At 38.4% G+C, this 19,130-nt stretch overlaps 1 protein-coding gene across 3 annotated transcripts in view; it reads right to left on the minus strand.

The window, feature by feature from the left end:
* Positions 1-19,130, minus strand: part of ZNF451 (zinc finger protein 451) — a 39,086-nt gene that overhangs the window by 14,147 nt on the left and 5,809 nt on the right. For all 3 annotated transcript variants that reach the window (XM_040598032.1, XM_040598030.1, XM_040598031.1), the window contains exons 3-12: positions 16,855-16,938; positions 15,506-15,631; positions 13,986-14,097; positions 13,222-13,372; positions 11,754-11,880; positions 9,946-10,099; positions 7,825-7,972; positions 5,642-7,293; positions 4,432-4,566; positions 364-494 (exon numbers count right to left, since the gene is read on the minus strand). In XM_040598032.1, coding sequence (XP_040453966.1) covers positions 364-494; positions 4,432-4,566; positions 5,642-7,293; positions 7,825-7,972; positions 9,946-10,099; positions 11,754-11,880; positions 13,222-13,372; positions 13,986-14,097; positions 15,506-15,631; positions 16,855-16,938 — 2,820 coding nt within the window. The remainder of the gene's footprint in view (positions 1-363; positions 495-4,431; positions 4,567-5,641; positions 7,294-7,824; positions 7,973-9,945; positions 10,100-11,753; positions 11,881-13,221; positions 13,373-13,985; positions 14,098-15,505; positions 15,632-16,854; positions 16,939-19,130) is intronic.

Here is a 19,130-nt window from a genome sequence, read left to right on the forward strand (position 1 = left end):
GATTTGGGCTCCTTGAAGCGAGAGGCAGAAGTTACATTTCTCTCTGAAATAGAAACAGTAAGAATTCAGAGATTTTATTCTTCATTCCCTAACTAGCCTCTTCCCTCCCTCAACACACTGATGTCCTATTTGGGCTTTTTTATTCCTATAGAACGAAGGAAAGGAAAACACGTAAATCCTTTCTCAACTGCCTGTCTTCACTCAATTCAGCAACAGGTTTATCATTCTTTTTAGTGAACGTAAAAGTGAAGAGAATCCAAGAGTCTTATCTGTAATTAGTACTTAACATCAATAGCAGATACCATCTGCTACTCTTCTCTGGGTACAGAAACATAACAATAAAGAAAGCACACACTAACTTACATGAATACAGAGAGCAAAGTCTGCTGCTTCTCTTCTGGTACCGCAACGTGGATGAAGAAAGAAACATCCAATCCTCTTCAGATAATTGTAAATTTTGCACTGCACTGGAGGTTTCCAGTTGCTGTATCCTCCTAAATAGTAAAAGGGGGGAGAAAAAAAAAAAAAAAAAGCCACCATAAATTAAGAATGCAAGAAGGTAAAAGCAAAGATAAATTTGGCTTTAAGGACAGAATTTATTTTGACCAGTGTGAAAACGAAAATAACCAAAATCCCAAAAGAGCCCTTGTTCTTGGGTTAGAAAGCAAAAAAAGGAGAAAGTAGCTAGCCTGATCCTACACAAAGCTTTTCCTTTAATTTTATATGACTTTTTCTTCTAAACCTGAAAAACTTACCTTCTATGTATCCTGTGCATTTAAATACGATGTATTTTTTTCCAGTTTTAAGCACAGCTATCGTTAACATGCAGAAGCAGAGGAGCTTTGGGAACACAGTACAACAAATGCTTCTCTTACAGAATCCTGTACTAATGTAAAGCCCATGATTATTTCCAACAGACTCTGTAACTGCCTGACACATCACATGTCAGACTTCTTTAAAAAGAGGATCCAAGAACTAGACCAACAGCTGAAACAAATACTAGAGTCCTGACAAACAACTGGATGCAGTCAAGGATAAGCAAAATGAGGCTACAACTGGAGGAGGGAGCGCAGGAATTTTCTCCACAGTATCCAAAACCATGTAGTTACTGGCTGAGAAAATGGTTGGATAATAGGGACAAGATGAGTAACGGGCCTGCTACAGATAAAAATACTAGGCTGAAACAGGTTTCAAGGGAAAGCAAAGAAGCAGCAAGTCTCAAGAAGAAGGAAAACCAGAGGAGCTTGCAGTTGCTATGGCAACATAAAAAAGGCAAACAAATGGAAGGACAATTTGAAGTGACTGAATAAGAATTTCATAACATTCCCATTTTCTAAGAAGTAATGGGTCTGCAATAGGGAGGAAACAATGTTGCTTCATCTGTTAAATGATATGAGTGGTTGAATGTAAGAAAGGATTTTGAATGGAAGGTGAAAGCAGTCACTGACTGCACTTGAGGACATTTGAAACTAAGGCTCAAGTAAACAGGCTGCAGAGGATTGTATATTCTAACCTGCCCACCCCCAGTCTGACAAAGAAGTAGAAGCAATCTTCAGTAGATTTCTCCTAGGGTTTTTTGTTTTGGTGTTGGTTTGCGGGTTTTTTTCCCCCCTTTTCAGCCTAATGGCTATATGAAGGTATCAAAAATGATCTCAAAGCTCAAAGATCTAATAACAGTCTACATAGAAACAACTGAGGGGTATCTGTCCATGAGAAAAATTGGTTTTGCAAGTCATTCTCATCTGTTGTGACAGCCTTTGGTTGCTGCTATTTGGGAAAGACTTGTAATCACCAACCCCGGCTTCTGGCTGCATAAATGTACAACATAAGCATTTGACCAGGACAGCTGAAAACAATGACAGGCTACAAATGGGTTAAGGACAACTTGTCTGAAAACAGGAACAATACAAAGCCTGTGCAATACCATGCAAACTCAAAGCAAAGCTAAGGCTATATTAACAACAGAAATAACGCAAAAGTATAATACAAAAGTAATAAAAATATTCAGAAGTGTTGTTTGGGAAAGGCAGGAAAAAAAATCAGAAGAGACAGGGATATCGCTATATTTTCAGACTAAACAAACAAAAATAGCATACATCAAATAACTCTGTAAACCATTATTACAAGAGGACACCTACAACAATAAATCCAGATGTGCCTGGGAGCCTTAGTGTGCCCAGGCTCTGTAACAATATAGCTGATGCTAACAAACTGCTAAAGTTTTCTCTGATATGAATATGGCACATTTTTATCACCATTAACTCTTCAGTGTGTTTTTTTGAGTTCAGGTGCTCCAAGGGCCATTCCCGCGAGGCACCCTGCATACAGCAACCCGTTTTGGGAAGCAAGAAATTGAGCGGCACTGACGCAGGCTGTGCTGTGCCAGCAGGTGCCTGTGTTTGAAACACCCCTGGGCACAGTGTCTTAACTAGCACAGAGGTACCTTTGGGTAAGATTATGGTATTAAGAGAGGTTCCTAATAATAGACTAATAACACTAAGACTGTAGCATGGATTATTTCTCTTTCTTAGATAGGTCAGAGAAGAGAAACTTCTGAACAACAATACAGTTCAAACATTTCTTGGGTTAAATAAATTTTTTCTTACTGAATCAGAACAGGGCATTTTAACCTTGGAAAACAGTAACAGCACAGAAGATCCTGTCATAACAAACAAGCTTAGGTCAATTAATGACAAACCAGTTTTGAGTAAATTAAATAAAATAACAAAGCATGACTGAAAGCAAGTGTCTGATTCAAGTGGGAAAGTCATGTATAACTGTGAAAAAGCTGTTCCTTACTAAATAATTCTTTATAAAACCCAGAGTAGTTTTTGACGTCAATAGGCCTGACAGTTCTTCATATCAGATTCCTACTAGTTTCTTATTTGTACCTGTACAAAAAGAAAAAATAACATTTTTCCAAGGCCAGGCCAAGTGGATTGAATAACTATAGAAGTAAACCTTCAGCAATTAAAAACCACAACAAAACCCCAAATCACAATAGCCTTAGAAGCCAAGGAGTGCAGAAGTGAAGTGAAATTTGACCAGAAGTCAAGATGGGCAAAGCCTTACAGAGGGTTGTAAGAACAAACAACAAAGTGTTCAGCCATATAGAAAAGAGAATATACAGAGTAGCCAGGCAGCAAGGATGAAATGGAAATCCAGGATGATTAGGTATAATCCAAACCCTCAAAATCAGCATTTTTCTGTGGCTTTGTGCACATTATGTGAGCAAGAAAACTGTCACTGTACAGACTAGCCAAAGGCTAGGGAATGACAATACAGGTAGTGATACAAAAGTAATATCTGAGCAGAACACAAAACTCAGGAGCATAACCTGCTTTAACAGAGAAGGACAGAGCATTCATCTCCAGAACTTCTAACAATCACACATTAGACTACAGGTCCAAAAGCACACCTGACTGAAGACCTTACACTTTACATTAACAGACATACTTGCTCTGCTTTCAGCAGCTAACTGGAACACCTATTTCTAAGAGAGAAAAAAAGAAAAAAAAAAAGTGATTCAGGCATCACAAATAGGCCTTTCCACCCAACCTTAGCGGCATGAAAACTCTCAGCTTTCAGGATGCTCTTGATTATCTTTTCAAGGAAGAGATAATCCAAGAATATTAAGTAAAGAACTGCAGTGCAATTGTGTTTGCCAACTGTGAGACACACCTGACAATTCCTACTATCCCTCGTCTAGACTTTATTAAAGTATTCAACATTCCACAGGCAATAAATATTATAAAGGCAGATACAGAGAAAACCAGTAGAAAAAGCGCAAGGTGGACAAAAAGTTGGTTACAAAAACAGTCAGGTAAGAAAAAGATCAAGTTAAAGGGATGCTATTGGCAGACTTCACAAAAAGTTTTCTTACAAACCCACAACAATGTGAATTTCATTAATCACCTTGTACCACTAATGGTATCTTCCAGATGTGAGATACACCTATTGATGTACAGGATGACCATGGACATCCTTAAGAAGCAAGCCAAAGACAGAACAAAATTCAAGTATAAGAACATAAAATCATGCTTTTTGGAATGAAAAAGAAAAATAACACAATGACAAGGACTTGGGGGAATTAGAAAGAAATTAATCAGAGAGTACTATGGCTGTCCTGATAATTACGAAAACCTAGTATGATACAGCTTAAGTAAGTTCAGCAGGAAAGCCAGAAAGACTCCTAAATGATTCAGCAATTCTAGAACAATATTCTACAGGGAAGAGTAAAAGCAGAGCAGGCTAAGACTGAGTTGGAAAAGTCAAGAACATTCCTGTTACATGGTGCCTGTGACACTGTGACTTCAGCAGCCCTAGTGGCTGCTTTGTTCCTGTTCGTTCTCTCAGATTCAAAGAATCTCTGCTCAAGTATTTTGTAGACTTGTTAGTCTTCTCTTCATATTTTCTTCAACGACTTTTTACCTTGAAAGCCCCAGATAAACGTCCCTTGGTTCAGGTTAGCTGGCAGCTGTGAGAATAAGCTTCCCCAGTTGTCCAGATCCACCAACACAATGTGAGTCATGGTACTCAGGTAGTCAAGATCAGGAAGTTCACCATCTTCAATGGGATAAAAAGAATATGTTTAAAGCTCACCTGGCTTTGTGGTCAACCAACATACATCAAAATAAGATATGCTTTTGAAAATTAACTTATTCTATTGTTCTACAAGCGAGAAGTTACAAAACATGATCATATTTAGTGACTGCATTGTTTTAAGAAAGTAGCTGAAGCAGTATTTAGTAATGCACAAATCTGACAAACAAATGTAGAACGTACCTATACAATGATGTAGAGCTAGACAGTTTTGTGGTAGGCACAGAAAGCTGTTGCCCTACACTGAGACATTTTAATAGTCCATTTAATAATCGGCTATGCGCCCCCTACTATGGCAAGTCTCTGTGACATTGAATTCCTTATACAGCAAAAAGTATGTCTCTAAACATTTTGTGTGTTTTTATGCACATATCTAACACACATCAACCTTTTAATCAAAAGCGTTATGACACTAATTAAAAACACTTCCAATTTTTAAACACAAGGTACACCTTCAGCATGCTTAGAAGTGACACGAACTTCAAAAAAATTTGCATGCTCAAGGCAAAAAACCTAACACATATTGAGAATATAAGTTCTCAGCTGAAATTTTTGCAAGCTAAGGGAACTGCAAAGATTGTGTTTATAATAGGACTGCCCACACAGAAAGCACTACTAGCCTCATAAATATTTATACATACAAATAAGGCAAATTTCTTTCAAATGTATGTGTATTATAGGCCACTTTTACATCTCTAGGAGTTAGATCCCTATTTGGGATCTTTGATTGCCCTCTTCCTTTTAACACCTAGTCATGCTCCCAACTAATTTGAAAAATCAAATGTTTCAGTCCCAGGACTCCCACATCTGTCTACATTTTGGTTCTTTAAAGACCTCATGCACATAGCATATAGCAAGAAATTGAGTCCAAGTTCTGGAAACTCAAATACTGAGAATTCAAAATGCAGCTTTGATAAATAACTAAATTCTGAGCCGATTTATAGACCGGATGTAGGCAGGTAATATGCTGACATTGAAACAAACTGTGTCAAGGACAAGAATATTTTTCTAATGTTAACAAAATAAAATTTCTACAAACCTTCACCAGGTTCGTCAGAGTATGCAGAGTTCTCTTCTGTTTCTTTCTTTCCCTGTATTGGTCCCTGGAGAGGAGACAACTGTGGTCTTTCCTGAGTCTTGGATGGAGATGCTTCAAATTTTAGCTTGTGAGGTTTTCTGTCCACACAAGCCCCACTTGCTGTGAACTTGAATACTGTATTTTCTGATTCTGATGCAAGACTTGATAAATCAGGTTTCTGCAAAAAGCAGTGTTTCATGTGATAGTGCTGATGTGCACTCTGAAGATCATTGAAGTTTTTGTTGCATGCATCACATCTAACAACATACATCTCTTCCTTAGGTTTCAGTGATGTGTGACTGTTGAGATGACTGTTCAAATCAGCAAAATTCTGTGCAGTTGCAGAACAGAAGCAGCATCGAAACCATAAGTTTCCTTTTTGCAGCATGGCTTTCTGACAATTCACATAATCATTCCTCCTGTTTATTCTGGAGACATAAATTGTCCGGCAACCACAGGTTAAACGGTCTCCTTGCTCTGCTGGAAGGAAGTCCTCCTCTTTTTTTATTGATGTTTCCATCTCCTCAGGCACAAATGCATAGTCCACGCTATGAATCTCCTTATAATGGATTAGAAATTCTTCTTCTGTGTCAAAGAAGAGATTACCACAAAGACCACAGAAGTATTTAGTTTGTATCTCCTGGTTATGATGCTCTTTGAAGTGTCGCTGTAGCGTTCCTACTTTCCGAAAGTGATTTCTGCATATGCCACAGCAGTATCTGTGAAATGCATGGCTTTCTAAGGACATGCAATGTTGTTTAACATTCTCTTCAGATTCAAACATCTCCTCACAAATGCGGCATTGCCATTTTCCCAGAATAGGGCTGTTTTCAGGGGAGAGTTCTATAGGACTAGGAATGCAGTCTGTTGTTTCACCTGCAGAAATGCACACTGTGTCAGAAGCAGATGGCATAGGTTCATCTTCTAGAGCTTCTTGTTCATAATAGTAACTATGTCCACCATGAAATTCAGTCACATGTCCCATAATATCCTCTTCTCTGAGATCTACAGAGCATGCTCTGCACCAGAGAAGAAAATTAGTCAAGTGTGCTCCCCCATGGAATCGGCTCATATGCAGGCGGATAATGCTCGAATTTTCAGCAAGCTTTCCACACACAGCACACTTGTGACAGATCCTATTTGCCGATAAAATGTGCTTTTCTACTGAATCTTCTGTAAAAAACTTTTGAAGGCATTCACAAAACCAGGCTTTTACTTTGCAAGCACTACCTTGACTTTGGCTTGCTACATGATCGTCATCTTTACCTTTTAGATCACTCTTCCGTTTTGAAGGAGTAGACTCCCTTTCACTGGTAGACTCATTTGAAGTCAAATGTCTTTTAAGCAGTGGTCTTGACCGATCCACAATATGGCACAAATGAGACTGATTTTTATTTTTTCCATTGATATGACAGAACATCAAGATGGATTCTTCCATTGTAGTAAGAACTTTAATGTTATGTTGAGTGGTTTGCTTATGCTGGGTGATCTGATTCTCATCAGCAAACAGTTTATCACAGTTCTCACAGTGACCTTTTGTTTTAAATATCTCTGCAACTTGGGAGATGCTCTTCTCTGACAGCGCCACAGGCCCAGAATTATGACAACGTGTTCTATAATGGATTAAAAAAACCAAAGAGGTTGCATCATAACCTGAAACATTTTTAAGCTTTCAGGTGTATTTTGGAATATTACTTAATAGCTACAGCAATGAGTGCGTGGAAATGGTGTTCTCTGTATACTTTAACTCAACTACTAACAGAAACATGCAATGCCTATCTAGTCTCTGTACTTTAAAAAGAATTAGGTGCTAATTTCCAAAAGTAGCACTTAGATCGATGCTTACGTTGTGGACTCAGTACATTTGAGAAATTAAATGCTGCTAAATTAGAAATAGTGGAACACTGTTCTGTTACAGAAAGTAATAAAAAGGATATAGACATGGATCAGTATTCTACAGTGGATTGTGTATGGTAAGGCAGGGTAAGAGACATGGAAAGGAGGCAGTTGATCGTTTACTCAGGAAGTCTACATTCAGATGGTCCAGGTGCCCTGAAATCCGCTAGCACCACTGAGAACACTTCTGCCTATCCGTTATCAAGCTATGGATGTTCACATTACAAAGACAGCTGTCTCTCACAAACCTGAAATGAGCTGTTAATTCCATATGTGAACGTAGTATCTGGCAGCAGGATATACACTTCACTTGGAAGGGGACCTCTTTGCACAGAGATATCAGAAGGTTCTTTGCATAGGATGGGAAAGGTAAAGGAAGGCCAGCCTTCATTTCATCTATAACACGGAATGGCAGAAAGTGCAGCCACAGGTTAGAGTTCTTTCATAGTATTTCAGCACTCAGATGACAAAGTTACAGTTGTACTTATTTGTCACAGGGTTCAGAAAGCAAGTTACCATGTGTCAGCTGAATCAGTAATTGTGCAATGCAAGCTTTAAGTAAAACGGCATTCAATTTTTAAACTCATATCTGAATCTGTTTGCATCTTGCTCTTTTGTACTTGCTGACTGACTCTGCTTCCCTTTTCCTCCTTCTATAAGGTCAGGTCTGACATCTCTCTTAAGAAGGTCCTTATTGACCTTCCTCTCCATCTGTCATCACCTGTCTACTCTTACTAACACACACTTTTGTTTAAAGGCATAATTAAGCCATGTTTAAATTAAAGCCGTGTTAAGTGAATTGATACTTCTTTAAACAAGTTCCCCATGTACTGTGAACATCTTTCTCTCTCTCGCCCATCCTCAGTAGCAATTCTCCTTAAATTTTCAGGTGCAGGACTTTCTATTATTCTGAGTAAATACTCTACATTAACTCCAGGTACCAGCAGAATAAAAGAATTTCTATTGACAAGAGAATGGGAAATGGCTTATTAACTATATATTGCTGTTGTTCTGCATCTTAGGAGGCAAATTCTCTTTGAATTTGCTGTTTAGTAAGATGCGACGATCAGCAGACAGTAATTTGAGGTTATGCCTTTCAACTAACTTCACTGCCAGATCTTACAGACCATATTGATTAATATTAATCAAGAGCTATCAATGCAAAGGAAAAAAAATGGGGAACATGCTTTTTTTTGTCCTGAGCTAAGCACTATCCATCTCTACAGAAAACGCTGTTTTATGCTTTTAATCTTTCCAAAAGCAATAGCTCACCAGTAATCTTTTTTTAAAGCTATAGCCTAATTTTAAAGGCATCTACAGTCAGCACATTCAGAATTGATAACTTGTTTAAGAGTAATTAGATTTACAATACATAAAAGAACTCAGAACCATGCAGCTGATTGCCACTTTCATGAAGATGGCAGTACTGACTTGACCTGCAGAAAGATTCCTTCAAAGCCCATCTTTACTATACACTTCCTGCAGCCAATCTGCAGAAGGGCAGAAGTACAAGATAGTTATGAAGATGAGATACAAACTATATCAATCCTTTTGGCCTTGTAGGATTGTCCTGAAAGCTATGCTAAAATACGGCAGGTTCTCAAATAAGAAGTCAACTCAATCTATATTTTATCTGCCTCAGTTTACCTAATGTTAAAGTAAATGCTTTAATGCTTATTGCTTACGTCAAAGTGAAAAAGTCAGTACAGATATGATTGTCACCCTGTTTTCTAAGTAATGATCAGACAAATGCCTTCTGTGGAATCTAGTAAGTATGGTTCAGCATGTTACCAGCTCACAACATAACCAGTATTTTTGCCTTCAGCAGCATAACAGCCAGTGCAAGGCATCAGACCGGCAACACTGTTTCAGCTAAGCAGGCTAAATTTGCAATTATATGGAGAAGAAACTTTCACTGGTCTTTTCCGTCAGGAATGCCAAGGAAACCAACAAAATAGCCTCCAGCAGACAGTATGGCAAGGGGAAGGAACATCACAGCCAGTCTGACTGAAAGAGAAATCATGTTTTCATTTGAGTTCCTATCAATATGTTATACATAAACCTACTCAGGACAGCAGCTGCGCAGTCACTGGTGGATGAGAAGCCTCTATGAGGGACCTGACAGCATGAAGATAGAGGCAAGCGTGCTTCCCATTACAGCAACTGTGATGGAGGAATCATTTCTACACAAAAATATGAATTTCAGAGAACCTCTTTTAAGATCTTAAATCTGATAAATAGGTTTTCATTAAAAAACACAACTTTAAAACCTTAAGCTTTTTTACACAGCAGAGAAATTGAACTCACTTCATACCATAAGGATCAGTTATCAGAAGGAATGAAAAGCAGTACACCTAGTAGCAACATACCACTCAATTTAGAAACCTGGAGGAAGTGGTTCTTTCCTGACATATGCTGCAAGCATTCGTCTCTTTTGGTGAAAAGGAGGAAGCAGTCTGGGCATGCAAAACACTGGATATGCTGTGGAGGGAGATCTTTTTTATGCCCGTCATTTTCATTTAGCTGGAAGAAAAAAGGATCTAGTTAGGAAAAATTATAAGCAGGAAACTAGTTCCAGTTCTTCTCATGTACTTTCCATTCCTCTCCCCATTCTGTGGTACTATTTTCACTTTTAGGTTTTCAGCTACCACATCTATGTTTATCTACAGTCTGCCACTATGCGCTACAGCTTGTGATGCACAAGGGACTGGCTAAACTGCCATTGTCAAACTCAGCTACTTATCCTTACTAAACCAGCAACTTTTCCATTCCCTTCTTGCACCACTGGGAGCAACCATCTTCCCCAGGAACTAAGGGCTCCATCAATTCTTAGCTAGTACCTTCACCCAGGCTCTCAGAAAAAGCTCCTCTGTCACTACAGCAGCTGTTTTTCCTCATTGGTTCTTCCCTAATTTTGTTAGCTTCCAACTTCTCAAAATGCTGCTCCTCAGAGTACTCTGAGAGGTCTGTGACTTTTACCAAAGTCAACTCCTTCCACCCCCTTTGCCTTCTACATCAACTTCAGATGTCTGCCTTCAGGGCAAAAAACCCTTTAATTTTGCTTCTGACATTTTTACTTACTCCTTTCTTATGTCACTCCAAGAATCTTCCTGATATGCTTATGCTTTATGCCACAGCTTTGCTTAGGATTATCTCCCCATCCTTCCACACCACAATAATCCCATTTTCTTGACTGCTGCAAAAGCCACTCCCTTTCTCAAACTTTTCTAACTCCTGCTAATGCCCTGGACGCACCACAGGCACACAACTTAGAAGCAATGGAAAAAGAGCAGGGACAAACTATGACGTGATCTTTCAAGCTTGTCAGGTATGACTACACATCAGGAGTTACTGCTACTAGCTAAAAGTAGCCTGATTTTCAGAGTATCTAAAGCTTCTGCTGACTTTAATGCAGCTTCTGAAGACGAGACAGGTACACAACAAAATTTGTTATTAAAACACTAAGCTTTGAAAATGCTATCCATTATCCAATTCAATACCAGACTGCTTAAATAAAACCACTCAACCAGAAGATAACACCTGAGCATTTGTCATTGAACTGAGGTTTTACAGTGGTAAGTTATGAACAGAAGTTAAAAGAGTGGAAGAACAACAAAAAAAGCAAATACTATGAGCTTATATTTGAATCAAAACTCAAATGCTTTTCCCTTCTGTAAGCTAACTAGCGAGTAACAGCAAATACATCCATCAGAGACTGGAAACAGAAGAAGTGGTTGCATCTGAATCACCCAAGTTACTTTTCTCATTCTCTTACCTCTCCCCACCACCCCACCCCATCTCCTGGCTGCTGCTTCTCTTTACTGTCACTTGTTTCATCCTAACTCCTTGCCATTATCTATCATAGTTTTGGAGATGCAAAAAAAGGGAATACCTTTTGACAGCACCAATACGGGGACAAGAGGTTCAAGACAGAACTACAGTCCTCTCAAAAGTGCACTGGAAAGTGCAACCTAATGGTCAGATCTAATGGGATTACTGTCGGGATACACAAGGTGTTTGAAGCATAGCAGAATAAGAAAAGCTATCTCAAAAACTAAAAGAAAGGAGGGGAAAGAAAGAGGGTTAAACAGGGAAAATGAAGTCAGTGCATAATTATATGTCTTAAAAACCCTCTACTACATTCAGTCAGGCGAGTTACTTATCCTTACGATCTTGCCTTAGATAAAAGATGATCACTGTACTGCTGAGAGGTTGAAAATCTTTTGCAGCATATCACACAGGCAACAGCATTATTTGGGGGTCCATGCAATGTGACTGTTGGGTCACAAGGAGAATGATCAAACCTGGAGAGGAAGAAATAATTAATTACTCCCCTTTAAATAGTCAAAATGGTTTTTTTAATGGCAGGGGGAGAAGTCTTTTGAAGCTGTTGCATAAAAACCTACCACATCAACCTAAACCATATTTCTCACTTCCCCTATTGTTATCAGTGGAAATACCCTGTACAGAGGTGATTCTCCCTGCCGCTCACCTGTTTTCATGACCCTTCGCAGAGGAATCATACTGTTTTGAAGAGCAAGAGAACTAACAAAGCCTTGATTTCCTACACAGAGATTTTTTTTTAAAAAAATTATTTTTCCCTCCCTGCACTGGTTCTGGCTGGAACTGAGTTAAATCTTCTCTGTAGCAGCTTGTACAGCGCGTGTTTTGGATGCATGAACAACAGTGTTGATAGCACAGGGATGTTTGAGCTATTGCTGAGCAGTGCTCGCACAGTGTCAAGGCCGTCTCTGTTTTTCAGACTGCCATGCCACTGAGTAGGCTGCAGGTAGGCAAGAGGCTGGAAGGGGACACAGCTGGAACAGCTGACTAAGGGGATATCCCGTACCATACGACATCATGCTCAGCAATAAAAGCTCAGTGAAGGAGGAGGAAGGGGGTATGTTTGGAGTGATGAGGTTTGTCTTCCCAAGTAACTGTTACATGTAATAAAGTCCTCCTCAGTGATGTGAATTCCTGATTTTGCTGTGCTTGCGTGCGTGACTTTTGCTTTACTTAAACTGTTTTTATCTCAGCCCAAAGTTTCCTCATTTTCACCTTTCCGCTTCTCTTCTCCATCCCACTGCAGTGACTGAGCAGCTGTGTGGGGCTCAGCTGCCTACCAGGGTTAACCCAACACACCTCTCTCAGCTTCTCTCCTTACCATCTTCCCCATGACACATTCACTAGTTAAAAAGCAGTATATTTGGGAATTGACCCCAGACACAGTGCGTGCTGACTAGCAAGGATCAGCTACGAACAGATGTCTGGCCTATAGCTCTTGGTCCTCTTATCTTTTGTTAGAAGCATTTTTTTTTTAATCTTACCATCAAGTTATATATGTTAGCCTTTTGCTTTTTCAAGTTTGGATTTAGATATAACAGAACTGAAGAACAGAAACCTTGATGCTCAAAAACCGCAGATAGTAAAAAAAGCTCAACAAGAGGAAGAAGTAAATTCTGAATGACAAAAAACCCAAACAAACCCCCCTCAAAACAACCAACCAGGAAGTTAATCATACCATCCATGTAAAATCTATACCATATTAGTCTGCTCTCCAGATGCAATTTTGTGACTAGACTTGACACTGATGTCCTAAGTTCAAGCATATTCTTTCATTATTATGTCTTGCACTACATACTTACCTTTGAAGGTGACCTAGAAGAAGATGCCCATTATCAAACTCCCTGTTGCAATGCATCACAGGACAAGATATGGGACTCCTGTTGACTTGCACCTGACCTGCTCTCTTATAAAACCCCCTTTTTCCACTGTTAATGGTGCCTGGTTTAAGACCTGTGTTATAAAACAAAGAACTTAACCAGAATCGGAATTACAAAGACTTAAGTAAACAAACAAAATAACACACGAGCCCCAAAGCATTTAAAAATAAAGTTATATTGATTCTTAAAAGCAAGCTAACAATGCACTGTAACTCAATCCTACCACGTTAAGTCTGCTCTTTCACTTGAAGAATCTGTCTCTTCAATCCCCAGTATGATTACTTTTCAAACACTTTGACACCTTTCCTCCAGGCACTATTTTAAATTGATTGAACTTCCTGAAGTTACACTTACTTATGTAGACATTTTCCTGAACAACAGTTCAACAGTAGTATTTTTCCTTCCAGCAATTTTACTTTGAAAAGTAGTTAATATTGCCTTAGTGTTTTTCAGACTTTGCATATTACATTTTCTAAGAAGCAAAACATTAGAAGAATAGCTTTTATGGTAATAAGTGCTTAAGAACTTTTAAATGCCACACAAGATAATACTGTAAGATCTGATTATGCATAAGAGGCACTTGCGAGCTCAATGTCAGTACTGCTCAATACAATTATTGCATGTTTATTCTGCAATGCAGGACTTAAAAAAAAACTTACCACTGAAACAGAGTTTCATATTCCTACCTGGCATTTTTAACCACTGGTCCACACATAATCTTGCAGCTTCTGTGTCACTGCGCTCCCGAATAAATTCTAGTTCTTGCAACCCATGAGCATATTGGGAATCAACTTTCTCCTGAAGGGGAAAACATATCAGGCAAGGTGATGATTAAATTTAAAATAAATTCAAGATTAAGTACATATACTAAAGCTTACAGGTGGGTCTCTGAAAACCTAAGAAAAAACCTCACAAAAACCTAAGGGAGGGGATTAAAAAAATATTTTAAAAGTCTTACAGTGTGACTGACCTCTGTATAACAATAAAGATGGAATGTAACAGCAATAAAAAAATTTAAAAGTAGTACTAATTTTTGTGCCCTAAATAAAAGCTACAGCTTATGTCAATTAATTTTTTCTGCACCTACTGAAGTTTCTGAAGCATGTACATAACAAAGTCTTCAAAATTACAAGATTATAAAAAGAAACAAATAATATATTTTTTAAAAAAGCAACAGAAAATGGTTATTGAAAACAGAGTTCCACTACCAAGGCAAAAAAAAAAAAAGCAGTTTTGCTTTGAAAAGTAATTTTAAATCTGCAGATTGCATTACCTGATGAGTGAGGAATATTTACCTGCCCAGCAGGAAAATATCCATCGTTAACAAAAGAAGTTTTTAGCCTTCATTCTCAAATTACTTTAAAAGCTACACAGCTAGCTCTGACTTCACTTTACGGTTGAAAAAACGTATGTGGAAACATTAACAGATTGACAAATTCTAATTGGAAGAGGCAGGAGATGAATGTAGGTCTATGGACTTCAAGGCTACCTTGGACTGTATCTAACTGCCTTTTGCATTACAGTTGCATAGTCTATTGCAGACTATAACAAGCTGTAACTATAGTACAATTACGTGACTTGCTGTCCAGGTCCTGCTGATAGGAGCCCTACCCTTCAGCCAACTGACTGCACCTCTGACTTCATAATAAAAATTTAAAAATCCATGCCTTTCAAATGGCTGCACAATACAATTAATAGGATTCAACTTTAAAGTTATGCTTTATACACAGAAAATTTTATCCCATTATAAAACATCACCTAATACAGAGATCTAATGTGGCAAACCATTTCCCAAAAATCTCAGACAAAAGCAGGTAGGTAATTAGGTTTGCTGCATGGTGGCTTGTGAAAAATTATTTTTCAATTATTTAACCAGAATAATTAATGCTAAGATCCCTCTGCTATATATACAAACAAGAGAACAAGTTTTTGCCATTAGCTTGCATGAAGGTTTTGTGGGGTATTTTTGTTTTCTTTTGTTTTATTTAGGAACTGTAATAAAACTACCAAGTTGATTGGTTAGAAGCCACTGGAGAGATAAAGTCCATATTATGTTTCAAAAAATGGCCCAGAAGCAAAAATCTCTAGTTGCTAGTCCCAGGTCTGGCTTACCAACGTTTTTATTTACTTAGCAATGGAGACAAACACACTCGTGACTACAAGCCCTGTATTACACAATTCTATTGAAACAATCCGTGTCCAATACCTTAAAGGCTTTGTTTTTCTCTTCTTTTTGCTGTTTCTCTACTTCAACATGGCGTGCCAGACGATCCAAGGTTGACGCAACTCGTTCTTTCTGATAGTCAATGTGATCTTTACGCTTAGTATTTCTCTACAATTGAAGAGTTAAACTTTTATTTGGTAATTGTTAAGTGACAGGCACTACTACATTGAATAGCAATGCCCAAGCATCAGGACATAATTCAGTGCAGATATTCCGATCCCAAGTTCCATGATCTACCTTGCCAGCTTTCTTTTCCTATTTACCAGCACCTGTAATTTTGGTTAAAAAAACCCAAACAAAACAACCCCTACCCCCTACATATTCAAGGCAATTCAACACAAACATTATCCTCAAAGCAGTAAAAGGAACATGGATGATTGTACTGGGCATCCTGGAAGTCTCTAGCAAATTAAAAACTAAGTAAATTATTTTAAGTAGGTAAATAAAATCCCTAAAGACTTCAAAGCCAACATGCAGCCCACCTGAAGAACCGAGAACTGATACCATTCCGGCTCTAAGACAACGTTAACCAGTATGTTCAGAAAGGCAAGTCATCAGCTTGTTCTAGCATTAAGGATAGGCCATATACTGCAGTTTGCTCCTGCTACATCATGAGCTCTAGCAGTCACCACTGTGGAGTGAGCCTGTGCATGTACAGAAGACCCACCTTTCCTTAAGAACCAGGTTTATTACATACATCCTCTACTTCAACACTTGAAAACAGAAGTCAAGAGATGGCCACTGCTGCCAAAAACAACTCTAGTAGAGTTATTCTCAGTCACTGTCCTTCTCAAAGGCCCCGAAGGCACAATAAGCTTGGGGGATACATGAACTGACCCGCCTGCTTCCAACCCATGCATTCTTAGGATAGATTATGAAGAATGAGGCTGAGTTAAGACCAGGTTGTCATCAGAATAAGGTCCTTCAACATATAAACTGCTCCTAAAAAGTTATTTTAGAAGGAAAAGGCCTGTGAGTAGGCCAGATACATTTGCAGGCTACAGACTGGACACGCTGACTTCTGACATCACTTGTAAAGTGACATTTTTCTTCAACACACTTGCTAAAGCCACCTAAAGTAAAATAAAAGTTCCAAGTCCATTTCAAGAAGGCAAAAAACCAGCTCTAAAAAAAAAATTTTAAAAAAATCACGTGTTGGCATTCTTGTCTTCCAGTCAACAGTATGGAAAAATCAAAAAGTTTATTTATTTACTTGTTAAAAATACCTCTAACAAGTTTTGTGAAAAGTAACTGATGGGGAAAAAAAATACATAAAGGAGACTAATTATTTTACTAAACTGAAAAGTCCCAAAATACATTATAACACTCACATGAACGTAAGAACTGCTGTTAGGTTCTTCATCCTCACTACTGACAAGATCGATGCATTCCAGTACAGGTCTTAAAGGTCCTTCCTGGAAAAAAAGTGTTAAAACACAAACACAAGCATTAAATTCCTCAAGAGATAAAAAGTTGCAGGTGTTACAGCACATTGTTAGCATTAGCAATACCTGAAGGAGAATTCCGTCAATTTTTCAAGAGGGTGCAGTAATGAAATTCACGTATAGCAACTTTTCCACTTAGACTTAATGCACAAAACTGGTAAAATATGTAAATAAATAAGTATTCACAAATAATTAAAATATCAATCTAACATATCTATGAACTATACATTTCTATCAACTAGAAAAAAAGTCAAATTTAACAGTCTTGCCTTGCTTAATAACCTTATAATCTTCACCTTCTCAAAGAACTTAGATCTATATTTTAGAGACACTCAGCTTGCACCATTAATTCAATGGTAATAGGGTAGCAGGCTGTTACTAAGAAAGGAATAACATTAGATTTCAATAAGCAATGCTAAATTGTTTTTAGGTTGTTTTTCAGGGTTTGTTTTGGTTTTGTTTGTTTGTCTTTAAAAGACAAAAATTAAATTCCAACTCCAAAAGTGCGGTGAGTTGAGCCTGCCTAGATGCCAGGTGTCTACCAAGCCACTCTATCAGGCCCCTCCTCGGCAGGATACAGAGGGCAGAAAATAATAGGGGGGGAAAAAACTCTTCACTGGCCAGGATAAAGGCAGTTTAATAAAATCTCTCTCCACAATGCCCCTCCTCTGCAAGTCTCCTCCTTACAATGCCTTACGGCTCTAGTACTGTTCTTTGTCTTCTACGACCATCTTAACAGTTTAAGCCTTGGTTTTAATTTCTGCGAATGCTGTCTCTTGCTTTCCTGATCCGAGTACCTTCAGAAACTTCATGTAGATGGTCTGGGACCTCAATGACCTACTAGTCTAAGCAGTACCAACATCTGGTGATTTACATGCCTTCGTATGCCTCTGTTCTTTCATTCTCTCTGGTGCTCGTGCGTGTATGCGTGCGTGTGTGCGTATTCTCATTCACTCTCCATTCCTAACAATTTCAACATTTCTACTACAAGCTTCTGGTAGACAGCAGAATGTTAGCACAAGCATGAAAAAGCTAATGGAGAAAAAAAAAAATCAGTCAGCAATGCAAACTAAGCATAGAGGTCATAAGTTTTTTAAAGAAGATGTACAAAGTTACATCTCTTGCTCCATCCATATTCACTGCAACAGTAGTCTTCAGTTTTTAGAGGTGAAAAAAGAAGCACTATGTCCACATAATCCGATGTCATGCACCACCACCCCCACTCCATCATGCTACATTATCACATGCCAACTAAGTGATCAGTATAATTAACATGAAACTGGATAAGTAAGTCTACATACACCAAACAATATTCCTAGCTACCTTAACTCACACATGACCATGTATGCCTCTTATTGAAGATGTGTACAAAGTTAACTAAAATCTCCACATACCATAAAAAGTTTCCCATCCAAATTGTGAAAGTTATTATATAATCTCAAAGTAAATAAACCAAAACCGAAGAGAGTTTAAGTTTTGGGGGGTTTTTTGGTGGTGGTGGAGTGGGCATGTGTGTGTGTTGTGTGGGTGGTGGTGCTGGGAGCGTTGGTTGTTTTTTTGAGCCTGTACATGCAATGCCATCTACACTGTGTGACAATTTTTTCCTGAACTGCAGTATCAGCCATTTGTCTGGCAATATTTCTGGCAGATACCACAGAGCTCCTATGTACTCCAAAGGTATTATTTATTTGTTCGAAAGTTAAGTTTTCCAGGCAAAAGAAGGACTTACAATAATCTGTGGACTGAGTTCTTGAAGAGGTGCAGTACTATCTCCACCTTCTCTGCCATGTATTTGGCAGTGCTCTCAATATCTTAACAATCAACCAACTAGGATAGGCTAGGAAGATTTATTGCCTGACGAGCAGTAGTGAACAGCAGCATGCAATTCTCTCTGCTGCCCTTACTGCATCTCATTCTTTACACTCTTCCAGCTTTCAAGGCTGTAAAGCTGTTCAGCTGGCCAGGCATGAAGAGTCCTTATTATCTCACTGGGGAGGAAAAAGCATGAGAACTTGGACAGATGACAAGAACTTACATGAGTCAAGCTACAGGCCTCAAACTACCCCAAAATAATACTTCAATTTTTATAATTAAATAAAGATACCCTATCTTAAGATATGAAATCTTAAAAAACCCAAAACATGACAGATTTGCTTTTGTAG

Source organism: Falco naumanni, chromosome 6 (genome assembly GCF_017639655.2).
Source record: "Falco naumanni isolate bFalNau1 chromosome 6, bFalNau1.pat, whole genome shotgun sequence".
Lineage (NCBI taxonomy): Eukaryota > Metazoa > Chordata > Aves > Falconiformes > Falconidae > Falco > Falco naumanni.